The sequence below is a fragment of the Larus michahellis genome, chromosome 5, assembly GCF_964199755.1.
Source record: "Larus michahellis chromosome 5, bLarMic1.1, whole genome shotgun sequence".
NCBI classification, from domain to species: Eukaryota; Metazoa; Chordata; class Aves; order Charadriiformes; family Laridae; genus Larus; species Larus michahellis.
This window is the reverse complement of record NC_133900.1, coordinates 78,771,892-78,785,376: the sequence shown is the minus strand read 5'-3', so window position 1 is coordinate 78,785,376 and position 13,485 is coordinate 78,771,892. Positions and strand designations below refer to the sequence as shown.

Here is a 13,485-nt window from a genome sequence, read left to right as displayed (position 1 = left end):
AGGGGTGAGGCTGAGTCATCAGCATGCTGACAGACTTTCTTTCCGCGTCACCCATTTACTCTGTGCTTTCTTCTAATTCCTACGTAATTGCTCTCTCTTTTTTCACATACCCTTTCTAAAACTTCTGCCTTACAGGCATATCTGTTTAGAACCTGCAAAAAAGTATTTAACAATAAAATGAGAGTCAAATACAATTATAACTATATTTTCTAAAATTGTTTGATGCTGAGGTTAGCTTGAATTAATTTCCAAAGGGCTGGAGGCATGAGAATGTGGAACAAAATATGAATACGTTGACTAAAATGTTTTAACAGGGAACAAGCCCTTGTATCTACCACTAAAAACAAGGAAGCAAACAATTCTGTTATTGGTTGTAAAATTCTAAGACAGTATCAAAAGGTTTCTAGAAGAAGTCTGGCAATAATCTCTAGAAATGCGAAAATAGAAAACAGAATTTACTTGAGAGTGAGGTTGAGATCAACAGATGGATTGCTAGTAGTCCGGTTAGGTATCTCAGTCTTGTATTTGGAAACCTGGAATTTACCGAGGGTAAGGCTGAAATCAACACACGGATTGCTAGTAGTCTGTCTAGGTATCTCGATCTTGTATTTGGAAACCTGGATCTTCTCTGGTCCTTCACATACAGTAAGATGTGCAGGACCTTCACAACCTGACTGGACACAAGACTTTGCTAATGCAATAGTTCCCTGACTGCAGCTCCATGCAGAGATCAGAAGTGGTCAGCAGGCTGTCCATCATTGCCTGCAGCTTTCTGCACTGACTATTTTTTTCAGCTTTTACTGGAAGAACTAATTGCAAGATTCAAGTTCCTGGGACTGCTAAGTCAATAAATCAATAAAGTCACATACTGTCTACTACAGCAACACACTTCCAACAACTGCTTCAAGTTATCCACTTCCAAAACGCTAATCAAGGAGACAACTGTCTGCCACTGACAAGCCGCAACAGATGAAGACACCAGCAGGAAGATAGCATGCCAGAGATACAAAAAATAGTATTCTGAATTTACACACACCAGCAGCTTGATTGAAGTATTGCTTTTGCTGACAAGCAATTGCCTCCTCCCAGCTGCCTTCTCCCCAAAGCTCCAAAATGAGGGACTTGCCAAAAATTCCTGAAAGACCATTACTGTTGCTTTCATTTTACATGGCAGGTGTAACCACTCCAGCTTCGCAGATAAAAACATGGGGTTAGTCATGTTAGGCACATAGATGGACATTGAAAGCATTTTGGTGAGATGCAGCAGGGTCCTGGATCCAATCAAAGTAGCTGTGGAAGACACCTGCAGTCATCCACAAACTCCAGGGTCTCCACTGGGACATTACGTATGCAACAGCTTTATCACCCAGACATGATTTCAGTGATTTGAAAGTCTTTGACATAACCATGTAGAAGACTCTCATTTCTTACATGTAGAAGATACCTTTGAGAAGCTGAGAGCTTGCAAGCATAGAAAGGCAATGAAATCAGAAACCAAAAGTAAGCAATCCAATGTCTGTATGTGTTCATGTAAGACAAGATTTGATAGGGATGGTATCTTTCACTTGAGCAGCTAATATAATCAGCAGACAACCTTTGGGGCACAAAATCCCTTCCATTGGTGTGAAGTAAAACAACAGACTAGAAGAAGGGACTAGAGCACAAGTCTTGTGAGGAACGGCTGAGGGAGCTGGGGTTGTTCGGCCTGGAGAAAAAGAGGTTGGACTTGATCTTAAAGGTCCCTTATAACATATTGGATTCTACGATTCCAAGACTAAACATAAATTACAAATTACTGCTCTAATTGGGAGTCTAACGTGCTAGGAAAGCCATTCCCCAGAGAAGGAGGAGCAGTACTTATTGAGAGGGTGGTAAGTTAACTGCATCAGAGAAAGGCGGTTATACACCTAGAGGAAATCCTGAGGTAAATTTTACTCCATGGAATGCCAAGTGGCTGCCAGGATGGGAAAAACTAATATAAATGTCATTTTGCCCCCAGTTTGGTGCACTGGGTTGACTTATGAACTTCATTTCCCCAACCTGCCTTCATGGGCCTCCCTCGAAGCTGTTGTTCCTGCCTCAGGCTGGCCTGGTGCAAGGCCTGGTGCCCGTGGCGGCGGACACAGCTCCACGGGCTCTGCTCTGCGTCCATTAGATCTGCTTTTAAATGACACACACGGACAGATTGCTACTGCATGCCGGAGAGAGATCCGCAGGCTCATCATTCCTTAGTGCTCGAGGTCTGCAAAGCGCTACAGCAACCAGCGGAGCCAAGCCAGCCTTAGAAGGGGAAGGCGCAGGGGGACACGTAATTTTAAACTTGTATTGTTTTAGTTTTACCCTCAAATTCCGTGCGCAGCCCCCGCGGAGTGCCATGAGGGACGGTGAGGCAGCCGCTGTGGCGCTGCGCATGCGCCCGGCGAAGGCCGGAGAGACGGTGGGGGGAGGAAGCTTGTCCCTCCGCGGCTGCCGTCCCTGCGCGGTCGCCACAGCCCGACATGGCCGAGTATTCCTGCGTGAAATCCACCAAGCTCGTCCTCAAAGGGGCGAAAGAGAAAAGGTGAGGAGCGGGTTGTCCCCCCTTCTCTCACCTCGGTGCCTGGGGCTCTAGCTGGGCTCTGGTAGCCCGGGGCTGCGGGGCGAGGCCGTGTGTGAGGGCTCGCTGTGGAGGCGCCGGGCCTGAGGTACCTTCTTATTCCTTTGCATCTCCCTTCGCAGCAAGAAAAAGCACAAGGAGAAGAAAAGGAAAAGGGAAGAGGATGCGGCAGAGCAGCTTGATATTGTTGGTGAGGAGAGTGTGGAAACTCTAGGGGATAGCAGAAGCTGAAGAGATTGCGGTAGGACTTTGTAGGCTAAATGTGGGCCTTGTAGAGGTTTATAACTATTTCTCACAGCGTGTTATTTGTATGTTGGAATCTTCCTAGACTCCAAATGGAACTTCTGACACCAATGGGGTGGATTTTCCACTTACCTTTTTAGCTAAAGTATGTTTTTATGTAATCTCAAGGTACTTATCAGGTTGGCTATCTCTTTTTTTTTTTTTTTTTTTTTTTAATTTCCCCAAGTGCTGTTTGCTTCAGGAGGAGAGGCTTTTTAGCACTGTCACGTTGTTATTTAGTGACTGCATTTCTATGTAAATAACTTGCATCTTCTGTTACTATCGCTTTGAAAGTTAGTGTTTGGATCACCTGCGTGTTCTGTTCTTACTCTGCAACTAGTTACTCTCTGACTGGGTTCTTTAGTTCACTCAAACCTTTGTGCCTTTCAAAATGAAGAGTCTTGGTTAGCTTGTTTATTTGTTTTTCACTTGACATAGTTGCTTGACTGCTGTGATGTGTTCACATTATAAATTCGCTGCTGTTAATTGAAACTGAAGACACAAACGTTAACCAGTAACAAAACAGAACTTTACTGTTTCCTCTTTCATAAAATAGAAGGATCGAAGTATCTATTGTCCTGAGTGGTAACTTGACAGACTTTTGCCCTTCAGTGCTGTCATGTCCTTGATTGATCACAGTTCACTTCACAAACAAAAACAGCTAAAAAATAACCACAAAGTTAGGAGAGATGCAGATGTATATTGTAGCACAGTGCACATTACCAGATAAATGTCACTTTCTATTATGTGTATATAGGCATAAGCTAAAGTAGTGCAAGGGGAAGTCATCCTTGTTCCTGTGTTAAAACAAATTACGATATATGAGAAAATAGGCTGTTACGTCGTACCAGAGATGAATGTTAGAGATATTTTATGTTCTTTAGTTTAGCCAGATTTCAGAAAAGTGGGAGAGATTTGGAAAATTCATACATTGATCTGCGAGCCCTGACTGTATAGGACAAGACAGTTAGCTCTGTATTTTGCATAAAGATAGAGGAAGATCATTTCTTCTCAAGGCAGATTGACTTGCCAAATTTACCATGTGGAAAAAACCCATCATATTCAGATTAATTAAGAATAGCTATTGTCCTAATCAGGTAGATAATATTTGTAAGGCAATATACCAGGAAAAAATTTTACTGTTTAAAAAACATAAACATCATAATTCTAATTAATGCATCTGGGTGGGGCTACCTTAAACTTTGATAGAATTCTGTGGGCCCCAAACATTCAAAGAGACAGATTGGCTTTAGGATTACAGCTCACACAAAGTAATGCTACAGCAAGGTGAGATAGATCATCTGTCTCTGTTGTGTTGGAGAATCTAATAAAATGACTCCAAAACTGCAGGAAGCTGGTTCAGAGAAAAAAAACCAAAACCTTCCTTGCAAGGTGTTATCTTTGCTGGATCAGCTGAATGGATCAACTGGCTCTGTGGACTAACACAACGAAGGGATGATGCGCAGGAGCCTGTGACTAGAGATGACAGGGTGGGTAGAACAGCAGGACTTTCTGATTCAGTGGCAACACCATTAATTTGGCTTTTTACTATAAAATAATGCACAAAGGTCTTGAGATAGCAATTGCATCTTTAGAATTTCAAATCTCGGAGAAGACACAGAAATATCATCTCTTGAACTACTGTAATCGGAAGTTGTAATTACTCTATTTACTGTCATGGTTTTGTATTTTAGGAAACTGGTGGGCTGTCAGTAATTTCGGTGAAATTACAGGAACTATCGCTATAGAAATGGATAAAGGAGCTTACATCCATGCCCTCGACAATGGCTTGTTTACACTTGGAGCACCACATAAAGGTTTGTTCCAGCAAATTTGGAAATAAGCAGTTTTAGTAATGAAAGGCATAAAAGTAGCCTCATTTAAAGGCAAGCAGTTTTACAGCTAGAAGAAGAGTTTATTATAAATAATGCAATAATCCTAGCCATAGCATGCAGATGACTTAAACCTAATGACTACCAATCAGTTTCACTTATCTAGTTTCTTTCTTTTTTATGTGTACAATAAATTGAACTGCATTGGAGATGATCACCTGTTAAAGCCATACCATTTACTGGATAAAAAGGAGTATAACTTTTATTAAATCCTATAAAATCTTTATAGTATCAGTTGAAGAGTGAAACTCAAGGCAGATGAGTTTCAAGGCTTATTGCTGCATCCTCATCTTAATATCCTTGTTTTGTTGCCACACAAGTGAGGTGCTAATGCGGTGGGATAATTAACTTGTCCTTACTTTGAATTTGAGAGCCATCAGTTAGACACGGTCTCTCCCAGAGCCCTGATGGTGTGTTTCACCTCCAGGGTGAGATCAAAGCAACAATGACAATATTATCTCATTTTGGATGTAAGGGATGGAAAGGCTAGTAGCTTTTAGGATACTGAGTTGTGTTACCAGAGCTGAACTGTGATACATTTTGTTATGGAAAAAATAACATTACAAGGAGATTAAGGTTTTCAAAGCCACCTGGAGAATTACAAAACCTTCTCACCTGTAAATTTCTTTACACAATGATTGTCTTTATTTTGTGTCTTGTTTTAAGCACTCTAAATATATGAACATAAAATAAGCACCTGCATTGATTTTCTTTAAAAGTGAACATTCAAAAAAGGAATTTTTAAAGAAATAGTATTGCAGATTTCCTTAGTATTTAGCAGTTCCCAGTGTTTAATTCAACTGCTTTGAAACAAAGTATTAATAGGCTAAAATACTGTATGTTTCATACTTCATACCTAACTAATGGAAAACTCATTCCTCAGATGATGAAGGCCCTAGTCCTCCTGAACAATTTACAGCAGTGAAGTTGTCTGATACAAGGTAATTAGAGTAACAATGTTACAAGTTTTGATACTTGTTATTTTTGTTTCTGGTGTGAATACATGTTTTAATATTAATTCTCTTGAAATACATTGTCTGCTAATAATGTGTTTGTGCTGTCTACTAATAATGGATATTGTGAATTGCTTGAATTGAAAACATTCTTTGTTGTTTTACTGCCTTTTCTTTGAGGATTGCTCTGAAGTCTGGTTATGGCAAATACCTCGGTATAAATTCAGATGGACTTGTTGTTGGACGTTCAGATGCAATAGGATCAAGAGAGCAATGGGAACCCGTCTTCCAAGATGTAAGCTGCTTGGAATAGCATCCTAGCATTTGACTGTATTTTGAATTAATCTATATTGATGGCTTTTTGTCTGTGGAGTAAAAGCCTTTTGCAGTCTCTTCCATATTGTAACTCTTAATCTCCTGTTTTCCCAACTGCAATGCACTTACTATAATTGAAAGTTCTTAAAATACTTCAAGTTAGTGCATTTTGGCAGCTATAAGCATCTTAAGAGTGAAGGAGCCAGGAAGTCTGCTGGCTAGCTATTGAAGTGTCCATATATAAAAGAATAAAACGCATTTACAGAGCTCTTTAGTGTATTGTAGAGGATAAATCTTATGAATCAAGGATTACAGACAAAATCTTTATATTAACAATATGTGATATTATTTCTGCAGAAGAAAATGGCATTACTAGCAGCAAATAGCCGTTTCATTAGATGTAATGAAGAGGGAGACATAGAAGCCAAAAGCAAAACTGCAGGGGAAGAAGAAATGATAAAGGTAATCTTTAACTTCTAGAATTAATACAGGAGTGGCATGGATATGCAAACAACCAGGTGTCTGTGTGCTACAGCTTACTTACTGTTAATACGGTTATAACAGCTTTCTATAAGCTGTCAAGGGATTTGGCCACAAGAAAGGCAAATGAGCTCCAGGGCTGCATAAACTGAGATACTTCTAGTAGAGAGAGGAAGATATTTTGCCACAAAAGGGCAAGACGCTGGAGGGCAAGACAGTCTATGTGATGTTCCAGATAGTTCTGAACAGCTTGGTACAGGAGAGATGAACTATGGCTGAAGCAGGGATGGAGAAGGGTTTGGCAGAACGATGCAGAAGGGGAGATCTTTTAAGTTGGAGAATGTAAAAAGACTGTCTTGACTTGATCTGAATGTGAAAAATACCTGTGTGCCTCCAAACAGAGACAGGTGTCTACTAGTCAGAGCAATAATATTTTTTAACTCAGTCTCTGAAAAAGGCATTTTACCCCTGCTAAAAATAAGAACTGTAAAGGTGCTTCTTTGAGATGAAGGCAATTAGGTCTTACAGTAGTATCAGGGATTACACTTAATATTTCCCCTACTTCAGACAGGTCTTGCTTTTATTGCAGTTGTCTCCAGTTGCGCATTAACCAATTTGAAAACTGTGAACTTAAAAAGTCACTGTGACTCTCATTCTGTATACATTGTCAAATTTAACCTGTAACTTCTGGTTTTAGAAAAATAGGTGGTTTGTGTTTTGTTTTTCTTCCTCTCAATGACTAGATTCGCACTTGCGCTGAAAGAGAACCGAAGCAGAAAGACGATGTTCCACAAGAAGACAAAGGAAACGTTAAACAGTGTGAAATCAATTATGTGTATGTAGTTTAGAGCTGTTAACAGGCTCGAGTATCTTTTTTCTTCTTTTTGGGGCTGCCTTTGGTGGAAGGGCCAAACTCCCACCCAGCCTTTCACTCCCTTTCCCCTCAGCAGGACAAGGGGAGAAAATAGGATGAAAAACCTATAAAAACCAGATAAAGACAGAGATTGCGCACCAGTTACTGTCACAGGCAAAACAGACTCAACTTGTGAAAAACTAATTACATTTATTGCCCATTAAAGTAGCTTTGGTTAGTGAGAAACAAAGACAAAACTTAAAAATACCACCCCACCTTTCCTTCCTCCATCTCCCAAGCTCAGCTTCACTCCTGGGGGGGCGGGGGGGTAGCAATGGGTGGGGTTTTCATAGTGGTTTTTCTCTGCCCCTCCTTTCTTTCGCTTTTCCCCTGCTCTGGCATGGTCCCCTCCGTGGGCTGGAGGTGAATATCTGCTCCAGCTCCTGAAGCACCTCCTCCTTCTCTGTCCTTTGATGTTCATGCTGCCATTTTGCACTTTTTTTTTCCCTCTTCTCGTCTGCCTGTGTGGCATTTTGCCCTTTCTTCCATATGTTTTCATAGAGGTGCCGCCAGCTTTGGTGATGGGCTTGGCCGTGTCCTGCGGCGGGTCTGTTGTGGAGCCAGTTATGCCCAGCTGGGGCAGCCCCTGGCCTCTTCCCACAGAGCCCAGCCCTGCAGCTCCCCCACTACCAGCACTTTGCACCTACACCCAGTGCAGTTTTGCTCCCTGACTTGTTACGTTCGTAGGTCTCTTCAGAACTTCTAACCACATCATGCCATTTGTGTAGGGCTCATTCCCACTTAAACTGTCAAAAAAAAAAACCTGAGTCATTTTCACCTACAGAAGTATTAGTGCAGTGTTGGATACTGTGATGGTTTGCTGGATTTTATTAGGCTAGTTGTCTACTGCATAATAGAAGTTAAGATTCTTATATTCTTATCACAGCTGCTGTTTTATCGAAACACAAAAACTTCAAAGAAGTTACACTTTGTAACATATTTTTCCCCCCTTACAGAAAGAAATTCCAAAGTTTTCAAGACAAAAAGCTTAAAATAAGCAAAGAAGATACAAAAGCCCTCAGAAAAGCCAGGAAAGAAGGCACTTTTCATGAAATGCTGCTCGACAGGTACTTCAAAGTACAAGAAATAATGTAGTGATTTAAAAATTACTGGCAAATGGAATTACAGTAAACCTGAGATACAGAAGAAAGCTAGATTTCAGGGCAGTGGCGTGTTGAACATTTCATCTTTGGTCAGTGTTCTGCCTGAGATCTGGGGTTGGCTTTTTTTTTTTCTTTCTGAATTTTCAGTTCTGTAGCTGAAGTTTGCAGGCTTGCATTTACTCAGAAATGAATTCTTTTGGAAATCTTCAACTAGGTTATTCAGTTTGTTTAGTACAGAGGAGTTGAGGGATTAATCTTTTTCATCACAAAAATTAAGCTAATTTTTAACTTTCAATACCTATGGCACTAGAACATTTTGGAGAGGGGAAAGCTGCATTTTAAAGAGAAATAGCATTTATTAAGAACAGTCTTCGTGTTACCTAGTGGGAATAAATTAATTTTTTCCTCTCAGCTGTGACTATAGAAACTGTCTCAAATTTTTAAAACATTTTGTATCAGTATAAGTATGTGCATTAATTCAGCATGTGGAGTGCAGAATACTGTTTCTGATAATCGCAAGTGATGTGAGAACACTCCTGGGCCATCACAGCTTGAGTGTCAGTTTCAGATCACACTGAATCTGAATTCCATTCCTCAGAGTGGGCAAAATGCAATTCATGACGATGTGAAGGGAAACCTAAGGTTAACTTTAGACATTGCAGTTCTAGCTCCCTAAGAAAACAAAGTTAATTAACAAATCCAAAGTGGTGTTAGGCTTTTATATGTGCTGTAAAGTTTAAGGAAAAAATGCTTTCAATGCTTCCTTAACGCTTTGAGGCGGATAAAACACCCAGGTGTAATCGTATTTGGTCTTAATCTAAATCTTGTTTTGTTATTCTTTCCATATAGGAGAGCAAAAGTGAAAGCAGATAGATACTGCAAGTGACAACCAGCTGGTCCACTTTCTTCTGCATCTTTGATGACAGGGTTAAACTGAAAACATGAGTAAAATGTTTTATAATTATTTTTTATTGAAGGCGTTTTGCTGATGTTTTTATTATGTTCTTTTTAAAGGATTGCCTACAATTAAGCATCAAACTAATGTCATCTTTCAGTAATGAATACTATTAAGTTTACTCTGAAACTACATGCCATTGAAATAGTGAGATAATGATTTAACAAAAAAGAAATAGACCCACTGAATCTTCCAAGGTTGATGAAAGGAACCTGAACTTAGAGACAGCGTAGAAAACAGTAAGGGCAGAAGAGAACAACTATGAAATTCAAAAGTAAAATATGATTAGCACATTGAACCATTAAGAAATATGTAACCATATTGAACAAGAAGAAATAATTGAGAATACATGTCTTGGAACACATTCAACCAGATCCCGAGTAGGACATCTGTGGAGCCATTCTACGCTGCATCAGGTGAGGACTGGGACAGAATATTTAGGCTTCATAAAACAATGTTCAAAACAGACCCACTGTTCACGCTGATAAATGGCATAATCCATATGCTGGAAAAAGTGTCGACAAGTTACAAGAACCCTATTACACATGCTTCATAAGAAGACGGGATGGCTCTTTTGTGTTAGCAGGCCGTTTATTTTACAAGAGGGAAAAACCGATTTTGCAAACTTGCTTGTTTCTCTACGGCATGGACTTTGTTTAATAAAACAGCAGGGACTTTTTTTAAGGTTATAGTATAATATGCATTCCTAGTATCTTGTATAAAATATGATTACCCCTGTCTGCTCTGATTACCAACCAGGTTTTCAGTAACAGCATCTCCATAGGAACTACCTCAGTCAGAACAATTGCTCACTCTCTCCACAGCTTCTGTAATCTGCATCATAAAGATTACTTGGTAAGAATGTTGAGGATTTTTATGGTAATAATTTGAATTGTCTCTATGGAGCTTCTCCTAGCTGTCAATTTGAACTGCACACATAGTACAAAACTGTAAACTCATGCAAGATTATGGTGTGTCTAAAAAGAGCACAAGAGCAGACTAATAAAGTCTAGTCAGTAACGGCAGTTTATATTGGTCTAATTTCATAGGCAGTTGGTCTCGAGGAAGAAGCACGACGACTTTTAAGTACATCATAATTGTTTAAATCCTTTATTGACTTTTCAGCATGAGAACAAATTATAGCTGGTTAGGGAAGGCTAGCTGAGGTTAGCGATGAAAGTATTTATTTTTCAAAGAATTTAGAAAAATATAGATGTAGCCCATACGAATTTTGTGGAACTAAAAGAAGAAAATCTCCATAGGCTGGGCATTTTCATGATGTAACAGAGGGACTTTTAGACACTCATTTGTTTCTAGAAAAACAAACAAAAATCCATACCTTTCTCTGGCATTTTTAACCTTTCCGTACCCCGCTCTATCCAGCTGTGTATGGAGAGTTTGTGCCACAGGGCTTCTCCCTCTAAGGCAGAAGAATTTATTTGTTTTATACATTTTAAACCTACTGTTTACTTAATACCTGTTTTATGGGAGTAGGCACACTCACTAGTTCCTTGTATGAATACCTGTTTTGGAATGAGTGCTTTTTCTTCCCACTTCAGCTTTTTCTGTTGAGATACTAAATGAGAAATCAAAATGCCCCCTCTGGGGAGCTGCTTTCTGCAACTATTTTGGGACAGTTGTGCTTGTAACTTTCTTACACGGACAAATCCTTGGAGACCTTTCCTATCATTCCAGCTGCTCCCTAAGATTTTGTATTTTAAGTTATAACAGAATGTTGAGAAGTTAAATAAAAGCAAGGTCTACGCTGAATGAAAAAAGAAAGTAAAATGAAATTATCAAATGAGAATTTTCCCCTCAGTTTTCAGAGGTACGAAAGACCCCCCAGTAGCTGGGATTTTATCTGATCCTTATCTGATTATTGTATTTCAGGAAATACTGTTAACCGAAATGTAACGGTATCAGATGGTCACGTAAACTGATCAAAAGTTTGACCTTTTGACCAGTATCAACAGCTTCATTTTAAAGTTTACACAGATTTTATTTCTAGTTGTAGTACAAAACTTTGAGTTTACTCTTCAAGCTTACCATGTAACAGCTTGAAAGTTATCTTTGTTTCCTCTCAGTTTCTATTAACTACCCATTCTTTCAAAGCAAGCAATTGCTGGGAATATCAATATCAACATGTTTGTAGTGAGACTCTGCATTAAAACATTTTCAAAAAGAAACTGTAATTAGCAGAACTGATCTTTGATTCTAGTTTTTTAAGTATCTCCACAATTATATTAAAATTCCCTCATATTAATAACCCAGTTATGAAATCTTATTAACTGTGTCACTTGTGAATATTTGGCTTGTATTAGGGAAATGGCTCCAAGAAAATTAAAGGTATATAAATGACGAGTGATAAGCTATTTGCCATATAGCTTAAGCCCTGGGAGACAGACTGTACAATGACATAGTCCAGAGAGAAAGCTTTTAGTGCTCTTGAGAGAAGAGTTGGCTTTTCCAGGGAACTCTGTGTGTAACCTGATTGCTCTGAAAAACAGCCACCCCGTCAATCAAAGCAAGCCATGCAGGCATGGTGTGTGGCTAGCGTTTTACCCATAGCAGAAGTGGTCAGGCAGGTGAAACTGTGTATGTAGCTTAGAGGCTTTTGAACCACAGTGTCGGTCCGTATGCTGTGTGACTCAATTTTTGTAAAGAAGAGGGCTGTGCTGCTTCTGCCACAGTGAGTAAAAGACATATTTTGAGTTCCTGTATTGTTTGAAAAGATGCATTGTGCGTGCTCGGGACTTCTGACAGAAGTGTGAGCGCTGAATTTGCAGGGAGAAGGCCAAAAGCTAGAAATAAATAAGATGATTGCTGGCAAATGTTCCTGGCCAGAGCCTGAGGAATTCTTGTATGAAAATGCAGCATAGCTGTGGGTTGTGCCATCACAGAAAAAAACTTAATTCATTTTTTCCCCAGAACTCCTCAGTTTTGATTTAGGATTGAGGATTAGGGTAGTAGTTAGGATTAGTTGGATTAGGATTAAGTCGTTCTGGTTTTAGGTACCTGGCTATGTGTCCCTCCCCAGAAATGTAAGTAACCTGATGTACAGCTGTTGCGACATCACGGACCTGGAAGTGGCCTACTGCCAAAACTGCTCCCTGAAACACTGGAGCAGGCTGTGGGCCAGAGCAATTATTTATTGGGCAGTTCATTGCAGGTGTCATTGATCCACAATCACTGTGAATCTTAAATGCATCTGAAGTGAAAGTTGGTTGGAGTAGACCGATGTTGCAGCATCTGTTTTTCCTTTCAAGAATATATTGTTTAAATAAAATCCTGTCTGGTAGAACTCATAAAAATGATTGCTCAAACATGGACACAGCTGGGAACAGGAATCTGCTATGCTGATGGAAAGGGTGCTGAAAGGAGTGCTCAGAATCTGAAGAAGAGCCTGAGAATTACCTGTGGAAAGGAATTTTCTGTTTCATATTTATCTATGTAAATAGGAGAATGCAAGGCGTAGTCTCTTTAAGTAGCTATACATGATAGTAAGGGAAAAATGGAACTGAGAGGCAACGTTTGTTACGCAGCTAGGAATAAGTGAAGTAAAAAGAAATGTCAGAGCAAATGAAATGAGACTGTCCCAAGTAGAAGAGGAAGTACGGGATTTGGCAAGGGACTGGCAGCCCTGCAGGGAATAAGGGTATTGTAATAGCAGTGGGTTTGCCCTCTGCGCTGGGACTAACGATGCACTACATTCTTGCTAAAAAACACGTGTTCTGAGATAACACAGAAGCAGGAGTCTGGGGAATTCACTGGAACTTTAGTCCCAGGAAAAAGGTGTGACAAAAGGGTGAAGATTGGTATGTGTCTTAAACTTGCTGTAAGGAGTCCATTGGGATATTTTCCTACTGGAGGTATTCATGGAGTCTTCTTGGTGATACTGTGTCCTGGCACTAGTGTTAGCACGACCAGCTTTAACTGAAACGGAGAAAAGGGGAAATAATTTGTGCAGCCTCTCCTTCTGGAGGAAGGAACAGATGC

The 13,485-nt window shown here is 39.9% G+C and overlaps 1 protein-coding gene across 2 annotated transcripts; it reads left to right on the top strand.

The window, feature by feature from the left end:
* Positions 1–2,420: 2,420 nt before the first annotated feature.
* On the top strand, positions 2,421–9,510 carry FRG1 (FSHD region gene 1). Of its 2 annotated transcripts, XM_074588218.1 has the most exons (9): positions 2,421–2,560; positions 2,719–2,786; positions 4,573–4,695; positions 5,654–5,711; positions 5,904–6,018; positions 6,396–6,500; positions 7,262–7,353; positions 8,388–8,498; positions 9,384–9,510. In XM_074588218.1, the coding sequence occupies exons 1-9, from the start codon at positions 2,499–2,501 to the stop codon at positions 9,418–9,420; spliced, it is 771 nt and encodes a 256-aa protein (XP_074444319.1). In that variant the 5' UTR covers positions 2,421–2,498; the 3' UTR covers positions 9,421–9,510. The 2 variants fall into 2 exon arrangements, with proteins under 2 accessions (XP_074444319.1, XP_074444320.1); XM_074588219.1 differs by lacking the exon at positions 6,396–6,500 and having other exon boundaries at positions 2,432–2,560.
* Positions 9,511–13,485: the final 3,975 nt, after the last annotated feature.